Consider the following 25,546-nt stretch of genomic DNA (forward strand, 5'->3'; position numbering starts at 1 on the left):
GCTGTGCGAATCTGAAGCTAGGAGCCGGGAGCCTCTTCTGGGTCTCCCACGTGGGTGCAGAGACCCAAGGACTTGGGCCATATTCTGCTGCTTTCCCAGGCCACAACAGAGAGCTGGATCGGAAGTGGAGCAGCTGGCCCCAACAGTATGATTCTTTAGCTTAAGATTAAGTCTTAGTACACTTAAAGAATAGGATTTGTTAGCATTCCAAAACTTTCCTAGCCGTGGTTTGGGTTTTCTGTTGTGGCAACTGAAAAACTCAGTGAATTTAGCCAGGTTAGTGTAAAGCAAATTAAGAGAAGTAGATTCCACTGTGCAATTTCAGGCGAGTAGGGCTTATGTATAGAAAATAATTTTAGATAGTGTCATTGTTGGCATGTTGGCGAATAGCATTTTCTCATTAAGAGAGCTTGACAGGTGAGAGTTCAACAGTTTCTATAATGAAATTGCACAGGCACGGTGATTTCTTCTCAACCTAGTAGCTGATAGTAGCTAGCTATCCTGTTGTGTGTGGTAGTGTTTAAGACCCAAGAGGATGTTGATGGGGAGAGAGTACTGAATTTGGACCTGCAAAACTGGGGTTTTGGTAACTGCTGTGCTCAAGCTTGGTGACCTCAGGCAAGTTGCCTAACTTTTCTGAATTCTGGTGTTTCTCATGTATTAAAATAGGGATAACACTAGGCTGTTTAGAGAATCACAATATTAAATCAATGTGTGTGAAAGTGCTTTGAAAATTATAAACTAGCTATAAGTATATAAGGATTATTAGACATGGTTATTTACTTGCTTTAGTTACTAGTCACTTAACATAGCATAGATTTAAACATAAGAGGTCAAGTTTATCATAGATCCAGCTCCCTGCTAATGCGCCTGGGAAAAGCAGCAGCAGAAGGCCCACATGACTTTGGCCTTTGCAGCCATTTTGGGAGTGAACCAGCAGATGGAAGATCTCCCTCTCTCCCTCCCTCCCTCTGTCCTCCTCTCTCTGTATATCTGCCTTTCAAATAAATAAGTGAATTTTTTTAAAGATTTATTTATTTTGAAAGAGTTACACAGAAGGAGAGGCGCGCAGGGGGGTGTCTTTCATCTGCTGGCTCACTCCTCAATTGGCCACAACAGCTGGAGCTGCGCTGACCCAAAGCCAGGAGCCAGGAGCTTCTTATGGGTCACCCTGGCAGGTGCAGGGGTCCTTGGGCATCCTCCACTGCTTTCCCAGGCCATAGCAGAGAGCTGCATTGCAAGAGGAGCCAGTCAGGTATCGAACCGGCATCCAAATGGGATGCTGGCACTGCAGGTGGTGGCTTTACCTGCTACGCCACAGCGGCAGCCCTGTAAGTGAATCTTTTATTTTTTTAATTTGACAGGTAGAGTTATAGACAGAGAGAGAGAGAGAGAAAGAAAGGTCTTCCTTCCATTGGTTCACCCCTCAAATGGCCGCTATAGCCGACGCGCTGTGCCGATCCAAAGCCAGGAGCCAGGTGCTTCCTCCTGGTCTCCCATGCGAGTGTAGGGCCCAGGCACTTGTGCCATCTTCCATAAGTGAATCTTTAAATGAAGTTTATCATAGAAGACTTAAAAGGCAGAGAAACATAAAGCACTTCCTAAACTTTACTCAGGTGCTTGAGAAATATCAGTTTTTACATTAGAATCTGTAGTTGATTCTGAAAGTACTGAGCTTTTGTAAAGTACTTGTTACAGGAATGAAGTACTCATGTATTGTAGGTGCCTGGGATTCTCCTAATGTGCTGATCTAGGCATTTTCTTTCTTAGGCATGTAACAGAAACTTCTGAACCTGTCCAGTCCTTACCCTTTTATCCTTAGCTGAGCATTTTATATATAACAATTTAAGTAAAAAGATCATAATTGGAGTCTTCTTAAAAATCCACACATAAGGCTTTGTATTGAAATATATCTGTTATTATGAAGAAAGGTTTAATTTGAAATCAGTGTATTTTTTCTCTTAATGTTTGAATATATAATGTATACATGACATACCCTACTTTGGATTATTTTTTACTATTTTTACCATTTTTGATTATATTTTACTATTTTTACCATTTTGTGTTTTTTAAAAACTTAGGAAGGTGCCTTTATCTTAATTTTAAAGAACCAAATTGTGTAGACTTTATAGTGTCAACACCTAAATATGCGTGCTTTTCCTAGTGTTGTACACTATTTCCTTTACTGTGTGCTTAACTTTATACAAGTCCAGCTCATCAAATTAGTCCTCCCTCAAAGCTCATATTGCATTTCTCTTATGTTCCCTTAAAATTGAGATTAACCCTAGTACTAAAATAAGAGAAGTAGGAAAACGTCTCACTTTTTTTTTTTTTTTTTTTTTTAAGATTTGTTTATTTATCTGAGAGGCTGAGTTACAGAGAAAGGTGAATCTGCTGGTTCACTCCCCAAATGGCCATAATGGCTGGAGCTGGGCCGATCCAAAGCCAGGAGCCAAGAGCTTCTTTTGGGTTTCCCAAGTGGGTGCAGGGGCCCAAGCACTTGGGCGATCTTCCAGTGCTTTCCTAGGCCATTAGCAGGGAGCTGGATTGGAAGTGGAGCAGCCGGGACTCAAACCATTGCCCATAAGGGAAGCTTGGCCTGCAGGCAGAGACTTAACCTGGCGCCGACCCCAAACCTCTCACTTTTAGAGTCCATGTGTTCTCACATTTTCCTCTAATGTATCTTATCTAGTGAGCATATTGATATTTGTTTAAGTTGGGATATTATTTGTTAACCAGTATTTTGAGTTATGGTTTATTTTTTAGTAAAATTCTCTATTCCATTTCTTTTACCTAATTTGAGAAGCTGGATTGATTTGGGCCAGAGATTGATTTGGGCCCATCTTTTTAGGGGTCTGAATATCATAATTAACTTTGGCCTACATAATCCAAGTCAGGCTTTTGCAGTCTCTAGAAGGTAGAGATGGCTTTAATGATACAATTCAAGAAACTTAATTCAGATTTGGAAAAAAAAAAATGGGGAAAAAGAAGGAAAGAAAGGGAAACTGCCAGTTAAAACAACTCTTTCACTGTCCTTAAGTAATTTGATGCTCACAACTTTTTTAAGGGTAGGTGGGCCATAGTTCTTTTCAAAGATGTTATTTGCCCTAGAAGTGGATTTTAACTTTCCTATGTGATTGGTAGCTATTGCTCTTCTTACTCCTCCACTGCATGGATTTTCTGAGCTCTGTTTCAGTCATTTTACCATTCAGATCTGCAGGCAGAAACTTTGCCAGAAGTGATATAGATTTAAGAATAAAAGAGAGATTATTTTTGGTTTCAGTCAGGGGGTGGAAGCTTTAAGCAACAAAGTACTTTTGTGGTTGACTTTGGAGTCTTGGTGCTCCTTTATGTTAGGGAGTTCTAAACTTGCTGGGGCATTTGAAGTGGTGTTTTGAATACAGAGGTGTTTTGATTGGGAATCTGAGTGTAGGCAGAAGACTAATTAGGCAATGACCCAGGAGGCCAGTGTAAATTTGAAAGGTAATAGAATCATTTAAACATCTTATAAGAGTATAGTATATAAAAGGAATTCATTTAGCTTAAATGTTAACATATGTTGCCACTTTGGCTAAATTTGTCATCTGGGCAAATTACTGTGGGTTAATGGACTTGTTTTAGCATTTAGTCCTTTCCCCGTAACTCCACAAATCCTTCGATGTCTCATCATACTGTTAGCGAGGTTGGGGCTTTAATATGTATATAGAAAGGGTTCAGGAGCAGGGGGTCATATAAGATTGGCCTAACTTGTGGCCACCCAGTGAAAGGGAACATTGGCTGGTTGTTAGCATGGCCCAAGATAGGTCTTTTGAAAGAAGGAAACAGTTACATCACACACAGCTTGATTCTTCAAGAACAACACATCATTCCCCATCACAGGGAAAGAGGATTGAAGTGGACACCACGGCCACTTTTTCATGCTGTGTTGTTTCATCATACTCCAAGTCACTCAATAGCTCTTTTAAAAAAGAAGAAACAACGAAAGTGTTATGACTGATAGATACAGTATATCAGATACTCACATGTGTATCTGACAGCCTGTGTTTGTTATTGCTTGGCTTTGCCAAAAAAAAAAAAAAAGAAAAAGAAAAGAAAAGAAAACAAAACAACAAAAAAAAAACAAAACAAAAAACAAGCAAATCAGGTGGCTCCCCTGATGTGTTTGGCAGTTCCCTGGGATCTGGGTTAGGTGCCTCTCAGGGGGAAGTAGTCACTTTTTGGAGGTAAGAGTCCTCAGAATACCAGGCAGTGTCCAGTAAGGGCTGTGGCAGAGGTGTAGAGAGTGTGGTGGTCCTTATAACTCTCTCAAAATGATTGGGAATGAAAGGAGCAGGACTGCTGTTGTGTAGATTAGTCTGTTTGGAAATGAGGGAAGGTGCCATAACTTTACTCATCTTAGGGAGAGATAAAGAATAATGACTCTGATAATAACAACACTCTTCTAACCTCTGTTAAGCATTTGAGATATGTTTTCTCGTTTAGTGATCACAGAATACTATTATGTATTATTCTGCTTTACAGATGTGGAAATTGAGGCTCACAGATGTGAGATACGTGCCCCAAGTCATGTAGCTATTATAAGTTGCTGTCCCTGGTATTCTGTGCTTCACTGAACTGGCTTGGGAAATTAGAGGCCTTTAGTTCCATAGTCAAGCAGTAAATAAGGTGAAACATCAGTCATTGGCTACAAGGAAGGAAAGAGCTGGTATATGAGGACAAGATCTTGTGTTTTTAAGAAATGTGGGAAAGATTTGATGGGTATTTTATAAAATCATTGGCTCTAAATGATACAGACAACCTGAAGTTACTAAATTAGGGTGACTCCCTCTTGGTTAAGAAAACTAAAGTCAGGAAATAAATCTTATGGAACTTGCTCCAAGTACAATGATAATACAAATTTAGACCAAGTGTAGATTAACTCCCTAGTTGTTAGAGCCAGAATGATGTACTATGGGTAGCTGCATATTGAGGCACTTAACAGGATTTTGAGGTGGAAAGTGGCAAACGTGCAGAGTTGGCACGATTGTGACAGAAGGAAGATTGTGTAGCATAGTCCTAGCGGCCTGACCTAGAGCGGAAGCTCTGATCTTTGTATTAGTGTGGATTCATACTGACGCTGATAATGTACTTGGAGCAGTGTAGGAGTCTAGATTGTCCAAGGAGTCAGAAGGAAACAATGAGGTGGGAAACTGCTTACACCCCTGCCTCTCCCTGGGTTATACCTTCAACCTAAAAGAAGAGGAAGGGAAATAACTGCGAACTCCCCAAAAGGCCTTTACAAAACAAGCAAAATTAGGTTTACACATACTGTTTTCTTCTTCTTTTTAAAGAGATTTATTTATTTGAAAGGCAGAGTTACAGAGACAGAAAGGGAGACAGAGCATGGTATCTTCTATCTGTTGGTTCACTCCCCAAATGGCTACAATGGCCGGGGCTGAGAGATAGATAGGGACAGGGATAGGGATAGGGATAGGGGGATAAGGATGGGGGATAGGGATAGGGATAGGGGAGATCTTCTATCTGATGGTTCATTCCCAAATGGCTGTATTGGCCAAGGCTGAGAGAGAGAGAGAGAGAGAGACTCGATCTTCTATCTGCTGGTTCACTCCCCAAATGGCTGCAATGGCCAGGGCTAGGCCAGGTTGAAGCCAGGAACCAGGACCTTCCTCCAGGCCTCCCATGTGGGTGCAGGGGCCCAAGGACTTGGACCATCTGCTTCCCCAGGCATGTTAGTGGGAGCTGGATTGGAAGTGGAGCAGCTGGGACTCAAACTGTTGCCCATATCGTGTACCAGCACTGCAGATGGTGGCTTAACTCACTGTGCCACAGCACTGGCCCCTCGACACACTATTTTCAAGCTCCAGGAGATTTTCTGATAATTTTTTATTTAAATAAGAAAACTAAGGCTCAAGTGAAATGACAAAAGTTTTGCAGTTGGAACTAGCATAAAGTCTTATGGCACCCCTCATTTTGTTTTCTCCTTTTTCAAATGCAACTTGCTCCCTTTTTTTTTTTATATATATATATATATACACCTACATATGTCCTAAACAGCCCTGTAAGTTAATATAGGACTGTCTCACTTTATTTAGTAAATACAATAAATTACAGGTTTCAAGTTATGACTATTCTAAAATTGAGGTAAGAGGATGAGAACAAGGGGATGTTGTAGGAAAGAGCTAGAAGAGGATGAGAGGCGTAGGGAGGAAAAAAGAAGAAAGAAGCCCATGTAGGTTTGTTTCTTACATGCATTCTGTCCTATCTGTCCTATTCTTGGAAGTATTGACTTAAAATAAACTTGCCTGGGACCAGGTAAAATAAAGATGACTTAAATTTCCCCCCACTTACAATACAGAAATTGAAACACAAGATCATATAAAATTATATCCTAGGGTATAGGTAACTCACTAAGACATAAGAGTGTGGCCCACAAGACTTATAATTAATTGGTGACTGTCAACAGATTGAGTTGGTATCTAGCACTCCTAGATGTAGGACTTACAGTAAGTGAATGAGAAGACAGAATTTTGGAGACAATGGAGATCTCATGAATTGAACACATGGGAATGAATATTCATGGATAGTACAGCAGCAGCATGCCCACAAGTTTTCATGTTGTTAAATTTAAGGTACTGAAAGTTTTCCTCACCATCTCTTCCCCACCATCTTTCTCTGGCACAAGCTATTGCTCTCTTGTTGGCAGTCTCCTGCGCCCCTCCTTGCCCTATGTGTATGAGCTAGTAGAGCTAGTTTCCAGATCTGTACCACTGTAAGCACAACTTTCTGGCTTCTGCAGGTCTTTTCATAAAGGTATTGTCATTTTTTTTTTTAAGAAAAGATTTACGTATTTATTTGAAAGGCAGAGTTACGTAGAGAGATCTTCCATCTGTTGATTCACTCCCTGAATGGCTGCAATGGCCAGGGCTGTGCCAGCCAGAAGCCACGAGCCAGCAGCTTCTTCTGGGTCCTCCACCTGGGTGTCAAGGGCCCAAGAACTTGGGCCATCTTCTGCTGCTTTCCCAGATGCATCAGCAGGGAGCTTGATGGAAGTGGAGCAGCTGGGACTCAAACAGCTGCCCATATGGGATGCCAGCATCACAGGCAGTGACTTTACCTGCCATGCTACAATGTGCCCCCCCATTAGGTTTTAAAGAAAAGCAGATTTATAGTTATTCTTTGAGAATTTCACCTCCAAGACTTTTAGAATTTGTATTGATTCTGTTCTGATGACAGGATTTCATTTTGAGAGCTTTTTAGCACTTAATTTGGGTTTAGCTTTTGATGTGGTAGAGCCATAATTGGTAACATTCTAATATTGTCAGTCACATAGGCCTTTACATTTTTTTCCCATTGTACACTTTATTCTGTAACTTTTTATGCAACCTTGAACACAGATGTAACTGATTCTCTCTCATGTAACTTGCAAGGTGGTTTTTCTGGTTTGTTCATCTCATCTCTTCTTACCTTTGCTTTTTGCTACCTAGTAGCTATCACTCACCATAATTAGAGCAGCAGAAAGAAGAGTTACTATTGCCTTAAGATTATTCAGTGTTTCCCATTTTCCTCTCCGGCTGTGTTGGAGACGATCTTTCTCTTCCTTGGGGTGGGAAGTAGGGGGAGACTTGCCCCTGAACTTGGAGAGGCTTCCTCCTGACTTTGTGCTTGCTTCATTTTGCCTGGTAGGAGGCTGACTGGCTTTTAGTTAGGATGATAAGCCCCACGGATGTCTAATTTTTCTTTCTGGATCCTGTTCCTGCTGCCTGTCTCGTGGGGCAACATGGGCTTTGAGTGGTAGAGAGACTTGGCCAGGACATGAGCCAGGTTTGTCTCAGCACCTCATGCCGGGCAGGCCCCTCCATTCCCAGCACTCTGTGTTGCATTTTGTGTGATTAGCTAGTCACCAGTGGCTTCCTTTTGTGGTGCACCAAAGCAGCCTTTGTGTCAAAGTGGCTACATTAGCGTTTTGACTTTTTATTTATTTATTTATTTATTTTTATTTTTTGACAGGCAGAGTGGACAGTGAGAGAGAGAGACAGAGAGAAAGGTCTTCCTTTGCCGTTGGTTCACCCTCCAATGGCCGCCGCGGCCAGCGCGCTGCGGCCGGTGCACCGCGCTGATCCAATGGCAGGAGCCAGGAGCCAGGTGCTTTTCCTGGTCTCCCATGGGGTGCAGGGCCCAAGCACCTGGGCCATCCTCCACTGCACTCCCTGGCCACAGCAGAGAGCTGGCCTGGAAGAGGGGCAACCGGGACAGAATCCGGCGCCCTGACCGGGACTAGAACCCGGTGTGCCGGTGCCAGAGGTGGAGGATTAGCCTAGTGAGCCGCGGCGCCGGCCACGTTTTGACTTTTTGTACATTATGATGTCTTTATATTCTTAGAATTCGAAAAATTTTTATCACTGGGTAGGAAAGGCTGCTTAAACATACCTTTCCTTCACTCCTGGTGCATTTTCCTGCATGTTTTGAGTGAACTGGCTTAAACACAAATTCATTTTACTTGTTCCTCAAAGCAGTGATAAACTCAAGCATAGATAGATATTTCACAATGGCTTTTGTTTTAAATGGCTGATTTTACTTGGTACATTTTATTAAAAACTATATCTGTATATGACGTGAACTCAGTCCAAATAGATTCAGAAAATGTTTCAAAGAGGAGTTCACAGGTTTTCTTCCTATGACATCTAATCCTGCTCTACTTTATCATTCCCAAGGACACTGATTATTTATTTATTTTTTAAAGGCCTACTTTAGAAGAATTGCAGCCCATCTTAAGTAGTTATTATCATTTGAGTTTAGCTAATTGAGTAGGAAATGTTGCTTTATATGTGTTTTAAGTTTTACAGTCCATGGACCACAAAAAATTTTGAGCCTTCAGTAGTGATTATTCATGAGTAGTTCTAAGTCAGTAATTTGAGTGAATAAAATAACATGTAGCATACTTTAAATTTGTAGGTTAAAAACATTAAAAAAAATTGATGGAACTGTGTTAAAAGTTACTAGTAACTTTTGAAGGCCTAATAGCTATTCTTTTTTAATTGAGTAAATGAGAAAAATAAGCATTAAGACGAACAATTAAAATTTGATTTCAGTTTTGTATAATATAGCACATCTACATCTGAAAGCTGGGTTCATAAAGAAAGCCCACATGTTATCAATGTCTCTGTAATGGAGTAATGTGATTTAAACTGTTCTTGAATTAGTTTTACTCAGAATGTAATATAAAAATGCAATGTCATGTTCTAATTTTGGTTTGTTTGATTTGCAGTAAATGAACTGGAACTTATCTCTTTTACTTTAGGCTTTCAGATAAACTTCTGTGAAAAGGCACAAAGTAAGCTACAAATTTTATGATACTATGCTGCTTATTTTTTTCATATCCATCTTGGTATTGGGAATGTATCCACTATTGTTTCAACTAACCAGTCATGGCGATTTTACATAAAAAGAGCTTCCATTTTTCATTCTTTTTCAAATACAAATAAAAATCCTATGGCTATACCCTTGATTGTAAATTTTTTCTTATTTTCACTTAAAATTGAAATAGAATTATGTATATAGATCTTCAGCTGTATATAAGTATTTAGACAATCATAATTGAAATTTTAAGTTGAAGAAAATTCACTTTTAGTATTGTGGTGCAAAAATTATCTAACTGTACTCAGATTTATGTTTCATTTAACATTCTTATTTTTTCTTTACAACAAAACTGTTGTTTCTTCCCTGTGTCTCTCTCCTTCTCCATCATTTTGTTAGGACACTAGTCTTCATAGAACACAGAAGAGATTTTGTGCAAAAAGGCAAAGTTATAAAGCTAAACCAAATATATTATAAAAGATTTTACTTATTTATTTGAAAGACAGACAGGGTCGGTGGGGAAGGGTGGGGGGGAGGATAGAGAAAGAGAGAGAGAGAGATCTTCCACGATTTCGCTTTCCAAATGACTACAACAGTCAGGGCTGGGCCAGGTCAAAGCCAGGAGCCAGAAGCTCTAACCAGGTCTGGGTGGCAGGGACTCAAGTACTTGAGCCATCATTTTCTTCTTCCTAGGTTTGGTAGCAGGAAACTAGATTGGAAGTGGAGTAGCTGGGACTTGAACCAGCACTCTGATACAGGACGTGGGTATCTCATGCAGCTACTTAAGCCACCGTGCCACAGTGCTCACCCCAAATCAAATACATTTTAAACTTAAATACCATTTGTATAAAATGCAGGTTAAAAGAACATAATCTCAGAGAGACTGTTCTCCAGTTAACATAAAAACATCTCAAAATACAATGTAAGTAGTTTCATATTTGTCTTATTTATTTATGGACTGAGGAAGAATTATGATCACTTTTTGATATGTATCATTTTTAAGTAAATTAGTTCAAAGGAAAAACATTTCTGTTATGTTTTAAAATTCTTTTTGATAGACTCAAATCAATCTATCGATTTACCATTGTGACCATATTTGAAATGTAATTAGCTAAGTTTATTTCTTGAAGGGTTTACCCATGCTGTAAGTATGTAATAAGAAAAATAAATAAAGTACCTAGACTCTTGAGTAAACATTTTTAATTGGGCAGTTACTGTCACCCTTTACCTTAAATAGTAAGCTAAAAAATATGACTCCCTGCTCACAGTAAACCTGTACATATGATATGGATTCATGTATAATGAAGTATCATCTTCAATTTATGTTATCTTTTAATAAACTCACTGTGATAAATTTAAGGTTTCTTTTATGCTATAACATCAAATATTTGTTTAATATAACAATTTTTATCATTATATATTGACATAATGTCTAAGGGAAGAACCCTTGAAAATTTAAAATCATATTTACATTTTTGCCTTTTTTTCTGACTTCATTCGATTGTAGACATGAGAAACTGATTATATTGTTTAAAATTGTGAATGAATAGACCTGTGGAGGGATTAAAAATGCCTTTGAAACTTCTAAATAGTTCTGTCCTTTCCCATTGCTATAGAAATGATAGGTTTGCGGTGTTGCTTGCTTTGATATACACAGTAGAACCTAACAAGGAAGGGTTGGAATAGTAGAACCAATTAGAACTTAAGCCTGTGATAGGCAGGTCATGTGTGTTCCCACATTGATACTAACTTCTGGTTGCTTTCACTGTCTCTTCACGGAGTGGCTGTTTCTCTTGGGTTTTCACATCTCCCTTTGTATTTCTCTGTTTTCTTTTTGGCTGATTCCACTTCTTTATTTTCTAACTTTTGAGATTCAACATAACTATATACATTGATTCATGAGGCATGTATTGGACACCTAGGAACCATAGGATGAGCAAGCTTTTTGGAGAGAAATGAATAGGACGAATCTCTGCTCTCAATAGACTGATAGTGTAATAGATTAGAGTTGACCTGTTGATTATATGTGTCCAACTACGGGTGCTTCACTACATATAGACTGATTATCAGCTGAAACCAGGGTGAGGGCAGTGCAGGGGCCAGTGTGTACCAGGAACCTTTGCTTCTGCTGTTTTCTCAGGAAGTACGATCAGAAACTGGCTTAGGGATCTAACAATGGGCCTACCTTTTGTTGGAGTTAAGCAGAGCTGTCTGCTGGCTCAGACCTCTGATAGAAGCCTTAGGGATAGGGAGCATTATACATCAAGGAAGGAGGAACTGGGGAGTTAGTAGGAATGGCCAATGTTTTTGGTACTATCAGTACCTATATTTTAGGGTAAGTTTTCTGTTGCTTCTATATATTACTACTGTTTTCTAAGACTCATGATTTGCATGTCTTAAAAATGGCAAAGGAAGACCTTTCTCTCTGTCTCTCTCACTGTCCACTCTGCCTGTCAAAAAAAAAAAAAAAAAAATGAGAAGTGTAATTTTGTAATGCCTACAGACAGTTTTCTGGTTCGCTTTGCAATATAGACATTAACTTTATGTTAAAAGTAGTTAACCCGTTTCTTTAAAAATAAAAAGCTTGAAATTATCAAAGGAGTGATTGCTTTCCTATCTGGGCATACTTTAGTCCCAGAATCTTTATTTTTGTTCTATGAGTGTTTCAGAATTCTCAGAGAAACTTATTTTTAATTAATTAAAAATAACTGTATGTCATGTGGTAGTTATGGAAGGGGATGGGGCAGAGAATAAAACTAGGTATTGTTAAAGTCCAATAAGTTTGAATAGTGCTGCTTCAAATGTTCAATTCTCCACAAATAAAAAAGATTTATTGTAAGATGATTCTGATGACTAATGGAAGCTCTGAAGGATTAATTTTTTTCAATTGTTTGACTTTCACATAGTTTTTGTTCTTTATATTGCTACATTTCTTTATCCTAATTGGTTTATTACAATTGTCTGTTTTAAGTTAGTGAAGTTTTATTGGAGACATTTGTTACACATATTTACATATACAAATAGTGTGAGATTACATATTTAATTTGGGAACCAGATTTCTATAGAAATTCAATAAAAACCCACCCTGTACCTCATGGTATTCCTTTTCATAAATTACAGTTGGTGCATTTATCTGACATTTTAAAGTTATTTTTACTTAAGATAACAGCATTTCATTTAATATTGCTGACTCACTGAGTTTTTCTGAAGTCTGAATGTAAGCCTCCTTTAGGGAAAAAACAGCTTTACAATCGTAAATACGAGGAAGTTGATTTTCACTTATCATTTGGAGATAATGCTCTCATACATGTAAAGGTGTTTTTACAATTTACGATCCAGTTTGAATTATCATAAATTCATAAAGCTCATTGGCTTTTTGAACTAACTTGAAAATGTAGTTCTTTAGAGTATGATTTACTTACTTTAAAAAATCAATTGGGGGAAGGGATATGTCTAGTAACAGTCTTTGAGAGATGTTTTTATAAGCATGAAATTTACCTATGTGTTGTCAACTTTTTTTTTTCTGGATGAGAATTATGGCCCATTGATGATTCCTGTGCATAGGAATTTTTCTCAGAAAATACCTAGCAGATTCTTATTTTAATCATTGTGAGAGTAGTTCAGAGTTTGGTAAATACTCTTTTAATAATTTAATTTTCACAAAAGGGAACTTTCAGCCCGTTTTCCCTGTACTGTAGTATATTTTCAGCCCATGGCCAAAACATTCTTGGACTTTAAAGACAATTTTGGGGGAATGTTGGATTTATGTAGCTTTGCCTTTGACACTTTAAACAGTTTTTGTGGCTTTTAAGAATTGTTTTACTTGGTAATGTTTGCATGGCAACAGGATCTTTATTTAGAAAATTGTATGTGCCAGAGCTGACTGTTATTCTTGATGTCAGTAATTGAAATTAGACTACACGTGGTGGTTGTATTTGGTGACACTGCATCAGTGTATTAGGAAGCATTCTAATGACTGATCGAATTTCGTTGTGAAACTTTGCTTTTTAAATAAGTATATCTGTTTTTAAATTGGTAATAATAAAAAGGAAACAGTAAAGGAAAGTGATGTTTTATGCATCTTCGCAAAAGTTTGAGGAAGAAATTAATAAGTGTACTGACCTTGTAAGAGGTGTCTGTAAAAAATATGTTGACTTTATTGGAATATAGAAAATCAGGGCAAGTAAGAAGTGGAGGGAGAGTGTAAGTCTTCCTAAATTTAAAACCAAGAGCTTAGAACACTTAGGTGATTATTTGTAACAGAAGTGTATGAATAATAACCAGCAGTTTAACATGTGCAAGTTATCAAACTTAGTTTTTCAGCGGTCTTTTTTTTTTTTTTTTGGACAGGCAGAGTTAGACAGTGAGAGAGACAGAGAGAAAGGTCTTCCTTCTGTTGGTTCATACCCCAAATGGCTGCTACGGCTGGCGCTACGCCAGTCCAAAGCCAGGAGCCAGGTGCCTCCTCCTGGTCTCCCATGCGGGTGCAGGGGCCCAAACACTTGGGCCATCCTCCACTGCCCTCCCAGGCCACAGCAAAAGCTGGACTGGAAGAGGAGCAACCGGGACTAGAACTGGCACCCATATGGGATGGTGGCGCCTCAGGCGGAGGATTAACCAGGTGAGCCACGGCGCCCGCTCCAGCAATCTTTTTTTTTTTTTTTTTAAAGATTTATTTATTTATTTGAAAGGCAGAATTACAGAAGGGCAGAGAGAGAGAGAGAAAGAGAAAGAGAAAGGTCTTCCATCTGCTGGTTCACTCTCCAGATGACCAAAATGGCTCTAGCTGGGCTGATCTGAAGCCAGGAGCCAGGAGTTTCCTCTGGGTCTCCAACACAGGTACAGGGGCCCAAGGTCTTGGGCCATCTTCCGCTGCTTTCCCAGGCCCATTAGCAGGTAGCTGGATGGATAGTGGAGCAGCTGGGACTTGAACTGGCACTCATGGGATGCTTAACCTGTTACTCCACAGCACAAACCCCTGATAAACAACTTTTCAACTGTGTGTCAAACTGTGTTCGAAGTACTTTAGACTTACTCCTTTAATTCACATGTCCTTATGAAGTAGATATAATAGTTATTGTAGATGAGAAAACGGAAGCACAGAGGGGTTAAGTAGAATTTCCCAGTGTTACATAGCCAATGAGAGGCAGAACCGTGAGACTGTGGTAAAAGAAAGTGGACACTGACAGCGATCATATTTCTAAAACATGGCTTTTTTTTTTTTTTTTAAAGATTGATTTTAGGCTGGTACCGCGGCTCACTTGGCTAATCCTCCACCTGCAGCGCCGGCACCCTGGGTTCTTGTCCTGGTCGGGGTGCCAGATTCTGTCCCTGTTGCTCCTCTACCAGTCCAGCTCTCTGCTGTGGCCCGGGAGGGCAGTGGAGGATGGCCCAGGTCCTTGGGCCCTGCACCCGCATGGGAGACCAGGAGAAGCACCTGGCTCCTGGCTTCGGATCGGCGCAGTGTGCCGGCCGTAGCAGCCTCTTGGGGGGTGAACCAACGGAAAAGGAAGACCTTTCTTTCTGTCTCTCTCTCATTGTCTAACTTTGGCTGTCCAAAAAAAAAAAAAAAAAAAAAAAAAAGATTTTATTTATTTGAAAGGCAGAGTTACAGAGAGAGAAAGGGAGAGACAGAGGTCTTCCATCCACTGGTTCACTCCCCAGTGGCTGCCGTGGTCAGAGCTGGGCCAGTTGAAAGTGATTTTTTTCAGGTCTCCCTCATGGGTGCAGGGGCCCAAGCACATTCCAAAGTGGATTAGCAGGGAGCTGAATGGGAAGTGGAGCTCTGGAACCAGAGTCCATATGAGATGCCGGCACTGCAGGCAGCGGCTTAACCCACTATGCCACAATGCCAGCCCCACCATATGGCTTTTGACAGATCTTCATTTACAATGGATCACGAGATGTGGACTTATCATTTATATCAGTTCTGGTTTTCTCTCCTTAGAGAGCTTCATAATGTTACTGAGTAAGGTTTACAGTGCATTAAATCCTTTGTGTGGCTCTGATACTAGGGGGACTGGGGAAGAATGTCTTAAAAACAAACAAACAAACAAAACAAAACAAAACAAAACAAGAACTCTCCTGGTCTAGCAGATGCAAAGAATGAATTGCTCCAAGATTCTCCAGATGACTTGTGTGCCTGGGGACAGCTGAGCAGGATGAAAAGGCTGGGAGATGAGGCATCAGTGAACAAGGTGACATGCACTTGAGCTGTGTGTACATGCTGTCTTAAGAACAAGTTGGGACTGGCGCTGTGGCACAGTGGCTTAACACCCTGCCCTGAAGCGCCAGCATCCCATATGGGCACCGGTTTGAGACCCGGCTGCTCCACTTCTGATCCAGCTCTCTGCTATGGCCTGAGAGAGCAGTAGAAGAGGGCCAAGTCCTTGGGCCCCTGCTCCCATGTGGAAGACCCGGAAGAAGCTCCTGGCTCCTGGCTTCGGATTGGCGCAGCTCTGGCCATTGCAGCCAATTGGGGAGTGAACCAGTGGATGGAAGACTCACTCTCTCTCTCTCTCTCTCTCTCTCTCTCTCTCTCTCTGCCTCTCCTCTCTCTCTGTAACTCTGACTTTCAAATAATAAATAAATAAATCTTAAAAAAAAGAACAAGTTGATGCCTTTGGCAGAAGATTCCTGCCCCTTCCACCCCTGACACTCTTTGATAGGGGTTGGAGAAAGATTATTTAATTTTTAGAAACTTTTAGTGGTAGGATTTTTGAACCATACACAAAAATGGAGTTGTAGAATGAACCCACCATGTGCCTGTTACATAGCACAATGTGAGTGTATGGCTGGTCTTCATTTGTTTCTCCCCTATATACCTACAGAAATATGTAAAGAAAATTTTAGTTGTACTTTCACCCACATAAATGCCAGTCATATGTCTTTGATGTGATAAGAAGTTTTAAATACATAACCTCAATGCTATTGTCATTAAATAAATAAAAGAATATTGTCAAATAGTTACTTCATGTTCACATTTCCCGAAAAGCTTTTTGAATGCATTGTTGGCAATTATTTTGTGGAAGTACATATCTCAACAAGGTCTTTCTACACATTGTATTTTGTTGATACATTTCTTTCTATAGTAGTTCCCTCTACTCTCTTTTTTGTGCCATGTTTTTGTTGAAAAATCAGGTCATTTAAAAAAAATGTTTTTAGCATCTGATGCACTTTGGATTTAGAGTTAATCATTGGTTATTTCTGACTTAACTGTGCCAGTGCTAATAGGTTATGAAAGTATATGTACACACATTATATACAGATATCTGCCACAGTTTTCTGTATTGTGAGAGAGTAAATACTGGGCATCTCTCCCTCATGTTCTGGAACACGTGTTGACCTGTTCATTAACCAAGGTTCTCTTTTTTAAGTCTCTTTATCTCTGAAGAAAATCAAAAGGCATGTCAAGCAATAAGACATGTGCTGGTGAAGCTGCAGAACCAGAGTGTGCGTTAAGACTAGTTTTATTGGGATCAGTCCCAAACCAGACACCAGTTTTTCATGTTTATATTCATGGTTAGAATGCTTAGGTCCTCTATGGCATTACCTTCCTGCTACTTAGGAGTCAGAATTAGTCATGAAAACGCAAATTGGTGAAAAGAGTTCTTATCCAATATTTATTAAGTAAAAGATAAACACACCCAATGAAGTACTTCTGTTCCAGTTACCTTTTTAGTGCCCAGCAGTTTCTTGTTCAACAGGTGTCATTTATCCTTAACAATAATGCTTTCTCAGCCAATTTTCTTTTTCACTATTTGCATTCTGTCACCCAGCTGTAAATTATTAAAATCTCTCCCTTATGTTCTGAAATGGATTTCATCTTTAGATTTTCTTTGTTGTATCAAAAAAATGTACAATTTGTAGGTAATATTAGAAATAATTTCAGTACAGATATTCTCATGTACTATATACTCCTGAAGTAGATAAGATGCAGTATGTCTTGGGTACCATTCATTCTCTTGTTTATTCTTACTCTATTCTAGCCTTTAAAAAATAAAACCCCTCAATTTACAAATTTACAAGTAATTATGAATTGTATCCTCTAAGAAATGAAAAAAAGTGTTAATGTTTTTGAAACTTTGAGGTCTTGTGTAGGCAAGGGCAAAAGAAGTGATTCAAATGGGGAAAGCAGTATGCTATGCTATAGTTATTTCTTATAAATGCACAGTATTAGCTTTGCACTGCAGCTGCCTATTCATTTCCTACCTCTAGTATCTGCTTTCATAATAGCATAACTGGATTTTTATTTACTTTGGAGTATGCCTTGTTTCCTTGGAGCAAATGGGTACCTTGACTATGAAGGTTTCTGCATCTTAGAGCTTGCTTTCTCCTAATCCACTTGCTAATGAAGTTCAAACAGAATTGAAATCCAAAAAAGTTCATCATTCATGACTGCTGGGAATTCCTGTTGGTATTTTGGGCTGATGAAAATGGATCAAATTCACTTTTGACAAAATCTGGCTTCCTTTTATGATTAAAAATATGCCATGTAAGCTTTTCAAGAAAGATAAGTCAGAACTGATTGTCTTGGTAGCTCCTCAATTTGATGCTGCTGGACATATTTTCCTGTAAAATGTAACACAGATTCCCCTTACTATTGTGGGCTGGGGTCACTCACGAGCTCCAGTTCAGTGTCTGTCAGCTAAGAACAGTCTTGTTTTTACTTCGTTGTGTTGCACAGATGTTCTTTTCATCACATCATGGCATATGTAAAAAATGTTTGGAAGCACTGACTGGACAAATACAGATGGTATAATTAGAAAATATGATTAAGGTGCCTATTTCATGTATTGGTGGTAGAAAGTTAAAATAGGGTAGTGATAGGATGTTGGGATTTATCAACCAGCAACAATAAATGTGACCTAAGACATGTGAGCACTCTGGTTTTTTGCTGGAATTCAAGTGAGCTGTTCACCTGAGATTTATCTAAGGGATGCCCTTGCCCTCACAATGAGAGCAGGCTGGAAAACACTCCAGGGGCTCTGGGGTATTGATGGAAATCATAACAAGTCTTAGGACTTTCATAGATTTGCATATTGTGTTTCCTGTCCCACTAGAAAGATAGCTATCAAAAAGCAAGAGTCATGATATGGATGGTTTTCCAGAAATTCTAGAAATTTTTAGAAAATCTTGCCATTGGTGCGTGGTGAGACAGTAATTCTCAACTTTGAGGTGCTTATCTAGAACTTGATTAGAATATTGAGGAGTCTGATTGGGAGACAGAGATCACCATAATGGCCTGCATATTACAGAGGAAGAGATCACTATTGATTATTTTTTTTTGGTTGCAGTGGTTTCTCCCTCCCTCCCTCCCTCTCTCTCTCCCTCTCTCTCAAGATTTATTTATTTGAAAGAGTTATTAGAGAGGCAGAGAGAGAGTGAGTCAGTCTTCTATCCACTGGTTCACTTACCAAATGGCTGCAATGGCCAGAGCTGGGCGTATCTGAAGTCAGGAGCCAGCCCCTGTATTTGTATTTTTAAGGCCATTCATTTTGGAGAATGACCTGTTTGAGTAGGCATATGTGTAAGTTATCATACAAAGTGTTTCATTAAAAGTAATCTATTAGTCATATTACTGCCCAGTTGAAAAAGAGTTAACATTTCTAGTGTTTCCTCATATTAATAGTTTTATGGTATCTTTTTCTTTGATAGTAGCGTAGTATTCCAGTTTTGCCATAATTTTTCTAAGTAATGGAGTGTACATGTCACTATGTTGAATAACTTATTTGCATAGTCTTTAATTTCTTTAGGATAAATTCTTAGGAATGGAGTTAGTGGGTTAATTGTAAGGATATTTTTGAAATATTTGCTAGGTATTATCTTTTGGAAAAAACCAATGTAACATTTGTATCAGCAATTCCTTCATCCACCTGTATTCATTTGTTTACTGGGTAAATGTTGAAACATTTATGTGTCAGGCATAATTCTAGGCACTGACGCATGTAAGAAGAAATAGAATTTCTGCGCTCCTGGCTAATATCAAAGATATGATGGAGAAGGTAGATATTAACCAAATAACTGTAAGTGTGAAAATATAGCTGGGATAAGTTCTGAAGCAGTTACCTGCTTCTTCAAACCATTATTAACATTGATATGAAGATTCTGTTTATGTGTGGTATTAAAGGCAGCCATTATATTTTAATGTTTTTGTCCAGCTGGATTGATTTTATGGCTTTTCATAGTAATATCTTGTTTTCTTTCTTTTTAAATTACATGTTCATATTCTTTGTATGTAAATAATGCCCTTATAGCCTTCTCTCTTCCAGTTTCGGCTATGTGATTCAAACAAAAGTGTGTTGTTTTTGCCTCTAAATAAATATGGGGACCTTGCAGGAGAACTAGGGGCTGTAGAGATACAAAACATGATTCTGCTAAACAGAATCTGTTTGAGCAGCTACATGACCACTGTGGACAAGCATCCCAGGTCTGTTTTTACAATAAAGTTCTGACATTTGTGCTGTTTTGAAAACCACAGTAGGGCCTTCCTGGAAAAGCTTATTCCTTGGTGTTTTTGAAAGGGTTGGATTAATCAGGACTTGGCCAGAAGAATTTCTGGTGTATCTGAGGAAGTGCATATTTGCTTGCTGGTAGCAGACATCTGGCTCAGAGTCTGGTAGAAAGTGATGCTGTTATTAGCTTTAATTAATTGATAGCTCCAATCTAGCTGTCTCTAGACTCCTATGATGTTGGCACAATGCATAATTCACGTAAAATTACTGGTAGTAAGGGGCTAATAAATTAATGACAGAGTTAGTAAATTGAAAGAATGAAGAATCAATCATGAATTTCTACTCATAGGTTTGGGAGGATTTTAGGCCATTTCCTCAGTTCCATTCTATGACATTGATAAAATCCTTATTTTACTACAGCTCAAATGAGTTTAAATTTTCTTTTACCTTGTTGGGAACAAGTTTGGTGGCTTTTAATCTGTCATATTCTTTCTGAAGACTTTTGTGAACCAGACGAGGGCCTGTAGTAAAATATGGTCTACAACAAGTAGAATGCTGCTGTTGCTTTTGTCTGGAATGAGTAAGAATCTGATAGGATCTGTTAAGCCTTTAGTGTCAAAGCAGTACCTTTGGAGGAACTGATAGAGGACTAATGAAATCCTTGACACTCTAGGGTACATAAATCATTTAACTCAAGGAAGGGATCATGAATCATCTGCCACAGCCTGAAAATGTTAAGTGTGGATTATTTTGGGTCTTTACTTGGCAACAGAGCCTCTGAGGTCCAAGTTTGTGAAATGGGGAAAATGGTTGGCATTTAGGAAGCATGGCTGTTAGTGATCTACTACCTCCCTAGTTCAGGATTTGGCTGTCTTATACTGATGTATCATTGCCAATATCATAATTGATAATAAGGCTGGGGAAAAGTGAATGATTATGAAGCCGACACTGTTACATGTAGTAACTCATTTGCTCCTTAAAACACCCCTGTGAAGAAGGTGATATTAAACTAATTTGACAGGTATGGGGCTAGGACATAGAGATGAAGTCATTTGTCCAAGAGTAAATGGCTTGTAAGTAGCAGAGGTGAGTTTAAAAACTAGACAGTCTAACTCTGTTCTGTATTGCTTTTTTCTAATTAAGTTCCATTGGGATGCTAGATTTGGAATGGGGCCTTTTATGGCATAGTAATTTGAATGATTCCACAAAGCAAGCTGAATTCCTTTGTTTCCTTGATGCTAATTTATTGTGTTGGTTTAAAAGCTATCAGACAACCTTTTTCTCTTTTGGATAATTTAATAGATTCTTCAGTTAAGTTTTATTATCATAGTAGTTACTTTTTTCATACCTACTGTTTGCCAGCCATTGCATATTTAATAATCCTCACCATAACAGTGCTACCAAATAAGAGACTGTTTTTATCTAGATTTTACAGATGTGTAGGTTACTGGGCCACAGAAACATCTTTGTATTTATCTTTATTAGAGTTTCAGTGATGATCATTTAGCATCTAGAAAAAGCAATTATCTTCCTTATTCCTGCCTCTTGGACCAAGTGTTGTCATAGTTTTAATTTTTGGCAGAATGCCAGACAAACACCTGTGGATGGGTCAGTTTCCTTGTCTGTTGTCTCTCCTGCCTGCCACAACAGTTTATGTATTGGATATTTTTACACCTGTTGCTATTTAAATATTACAGTGGGCTTCCCAAAATTCCAGTTCACATACAAAAGTGTATTTGGTTTCTTGAATGAGAACAATTCAGTTTCCAAAATGCTTAGCTGAATAACAGTATTTTGCTGCTGAGAGTTCAAAAGTTTCTGGTTTTATGAATTTTTTTGGTTATGGCTTACTCTTGTGTATCAAAGGTTGGGGTAGGGATGGGGCAATACAAAATTGGCTGTTAGTAATAACCACCTTTAATATATGAGTGCATGGAATGTCTAATACTGCAAGTCTAGGATAGAACTGTTGTAATTGCCCATTTCTTCCAAGTCTAATATTGTTGCCTTTTCTCTTGTGTTTAAGAAACATGATGTCCTTCATCGCTATAGTTGTTTAGAGAGAAAAAGGAATGAAAATGAATTTTTTCTACCACTTTATTGCCTCATTTATACAATTGTTTGAATATAAAGTTGCATAGTTAGAATTGTGTGTTGCTCATCTTGTAACACGTGATTACAGACAATTAAAAAAGTAATTTTGGGTGAGCTTTCTGTTTTTAAAATGAGGTATTCGGACTGAGAGTCAGGAGAGAAATTAGAATATAAGGCATCTTCCTCCCAACACCCTCCATGGGATGTTCTAAATACTTGGAGTCATTGTAGTTTGTCATCAGTATCCTTAAAGGTATTGGTAGTGACTTGTGGCTATTTTTGTAATAACCTGTCACATAACCCATAGTGATCTATTAGCCTTATATCCCAGAAGCCACACTCTGGAGGCAGCTAGTCAGGGTCCTACGGTGATCTTTCTATTATAATTAACAATTGAGAACTTTGTTATTACTGTAAGAGTTGTCAAACATGGGCTTTCCAAATTGATGGAATCAGTGGGGTCAAGGATACGTAGATTGGGTGAAGTATTTTAAAGACACTCAGTTCTTCCAGGCTGGGTGGAAGGAATTCTGGTTCACTGACTGTTACCATTCTGGGAACATTCTTACTTTCCAATGGTATAACAGAAGAAAACAAGCCTGTAAATGGTGGTGGGAAGGCAGTGCAATGTTGATAAGAAAAACACTCTGATAATAGTAATGCAATAAGAACTTGTACTACTGTTTGTTCTAGATGCCTGTCATGCTATAGATGATTTGCAGTTAAAGATAAATCAAGATATTTAAAAATTTAGAGCAGATGTTTGCAGTTTGGTGATGGGAATGAATTTAGGGAGGGTGGCAAGGTGGACCCTATGTAAACAGAATATCTTTCCGAGGACAGACACATTTTTATGTTTTGGAAACTATGAATAATGAAGAAATGACACTGTCCTCATCTGTAGAAGGTAAAGGAGAAATGATTTTGTTAACATAGATTGCAAAGAGCTTGTTTGAGTGGTAGACTGTTCTGGTGGAGTCTTTGGCTACAAGATTGAGCCAGACTATAGGGTCAGCTTAGCTGACTGGAAAGTGATGTGGAAGGTTTCCATTGCTATAGAAGTTAGTGGAGGAAGATTATTCAGGGCTGTTTATCATCTCATTTAAAGCTAAATAAAGCTGAAAGATTTATTTTTCTAGTATTAGGTGAATCTGTTGCTTAGAGTTAGAGCAGCAGTTTCTTTTGTTGTTTTTTTTTTTTTTTTTTTTTTTTTTTTAAGATTTGTTTATTTGAAAGGCAAGAGTTATGCAGAGGCAGAGAGAGAGAGAGAGACAGAGAAAGATCTTCCATCCGCTGGTTCACTCCCCAGATGGCCACAACGGCTGGAGCTGGGCTGATTGGAAGCCAGGAGCTTCTTTGGGGTCTCCCATGCAGGTGCAGGGACCCAAGGACTTGGGCCATCTTCTGCTTTCCCAGGCCATAGCAGAGAGCTGAATTGGAAGTGGAGCAGCCGGGACTTGAACCGGCACCCATATGGGATCCCAGCATTGTAGGCAGCGGCTTTACCTGCTGCGCCACCATGCTGATCCCAGAAGATATTCTGAAGCCTAAATAAGTGTAGATGTGCTTGGCCCAATGCCTGTTCTTCAGAATCATAGTGCTTAACATTCCTAATGATCATGTGCATGGAAGTGCTTTTCTCATGTGAACTTTGTGGATGACATTGTATACAGATAATGTGAAAAGCATGTTTGAATTATGCTGGGTATTAAGACAACTTTCTTTTAAAATTTATTTTGTTTGAAAGTCAGTAAAAGAGATCTCTTACCTTCGGGTTCATTTACCAAAAGCCCACAATACTCGGGACTGGGCCAGGCTGAAGATGGGAGCCACAAATCAATCTGAGTCTCCCATATGATGTCAGAGACCCGTGTACTTGAATCATGACTTGCTGCCTTCTGAGTTGCACATTGCCAGGAAGCTGGAATCAGAGCAGAGGCAGGATTTGACTCCAGGTATTCTGTTCCAAGTGGTGGTTTAACTACTATGCCAAATGCCTGATATATTTGGCATAGTAGTTAAATGCATACAAATGCCTGATACAAAAAAGATTTATTTGAGGCCGGCACCGCGGCTCACTAGGCTAATCCTCTGCCTGCGGTGCTGGCACCCCGGGTTCTAGTCCCGATTGGGGTGCCAGATTCTGTCCCAGTTCCAGTCCAGCTCTCTGCTGTGGCCCGGGAAGGCAGTAGCGGATGGCCCAACTGCTTGGGCCCTGCACCCGCATGGGAGACCGGGAGGAAGCACCTGGCTCCTGGCTTCGGATTGGGTCACTGCGCCAGCCGTGGCGGCCATTTAGGGGGTGAACCAACAGAAGGAAGACCTTTCTCTCTTCTCTCTCTCTAACTCTGCCTGTCAAAAAAAAAAAAAAAAAAAAAAAAAGATTTATTTGAAAGGCAGAGCAACAGAGAGGGGGAAAAAGGGAGGGGGGGAAGAGAGAAAGAAATAAAACATAGAGAAATAGATCTTCCATCTGCTGATTTACTTCCCAAAATACTGCAATGGCCGGGACTGTTGCAGGCCAAAAACAGGAGCCAGGAACTCCACCTGGGACTCCCACATGGGTGGCAGGAGCCCAAATACTTGAACCATCTTCTATAACTTTTCTAGGCACATTAGCCGGGAGCTGCATTGGAAGTGGAGCAGCCAGGACTTGAACGGGCATTCGAGTGTGGGGTGCCAGCATTGCAAATGGCAGCTTAACCCCTTGTGCCACAGTGCTGGCCCCTTGGGGTTTGATCTTTTGGGGCACTTGAGAAGGAGAGAAGTAAATGAAAGCATGAACAGTGGTAGTGTTGATTCTGATAACTCAGGGAAGTGAGGTAAGAGAAGGCACACTTCAATAATACAAGAAGATAGCCAGAAACTTTCGCTCCTGTGTATTGTCAAAGCCACCTCTCTCACATTCTCCGGGTCTCATTTTGCATTGACTTTTTGGGGCCTTCCTTTTCCTTTTCAAAACTGTGTCGTAAGTTCATCTTTGTTGGTTTGTTTGTTTTAAATATTGATTTATTTATTTGAGAGAGTTGCAGACAGAGGGAGAGAGAGAGAGCTCTTTTATCCATTGGCTCACTCCGGCAATGGCCGTAGCTGAACAGATCTGAAGCCAGGAACCAGGAGCCTCTTCTGGGTCTCCCACACGGGATTGCAGGGGCCCAATCATCTGGGCCATCTTCTGCTGCTTTCCCAGGTGCATTAGCAGGGAGCTGGATCAGAAGTGGAGCAGTCGGGATTCGAACCCGTGCCCATATGGGATGCTGGCATCAAAGGTAGAGGCTTAACCTGCTAAGTCACAGTACCGACACCATGAGTTCATCTTAAGCTGAGCATCTTCTGGAGGATTGAGGTTCACAGAGGAGAACAGGCAATGTGAACTTGATTTTACTGTCAACCCTGGAAACTAGTTTTAGGCATGCAGTAAGTGCCTAAATAATTTAAATAAATACTTCTGTCAGATTTATTAATGTAGAGAGAATTGTGGTTGTTGATTAAAACTTGTTACAGTGTCATGGCCTGATTTCAGTTGTAGGGAAAAGAAAGTCTACAATAGAAAGTGAACAATGATCTTTTGGGGATAATTATATTAAGAAGTATATAAAAAATTTAAAAAGCTTTATTATAATATAGCTGAATGTTTTCTAGAT

General features: G+C 39.4%; 1 protein-coding gene across 2 annotated transcripts in view; it reads left to right on the top strand.

The window, feature by feature from the left end:
• MAP2K4 (mitogen-activated protein kinase kinase 4) overlaps window positions 1-25,546 on the top strand; it is a 114,331-nt gene that overhangs the window by 4,949 nt on the left and 83,836 nt on the right. The window contains exon 2 of one of the 2 annotated variants that reach the window (XM_017348962.3): window positions 9,299-9,331. The exons of the other annotated variant lie outside the window; for it this stretch is intronic. Within the exon in view, the coding sequence (XP_017204451.1) occupies window positions 9,299-9,331 (33 nt within the window). The remainder of the gene's footprint in view (window positions 1-9,298; window positions 9,332-25,546) is intronic. 2 annotated transcript variants of the gene reach the window in all.

Source organism: Oryctolagus cuniculus, chromosome 17 (genome assembly GCF_964237555.1).
Source record: "Oryctolagus cuniculus chromosome 17, mOryCun1.1, whole genome shotgun sequence".
Taxonomy (NCBI): domain Eukaryota; kingdom Metazoa; phylum Chordata; class Mammalia; order Lagomorpha; family Leporidae; genus Oryctolagus; species Oryctolagus cuniculus.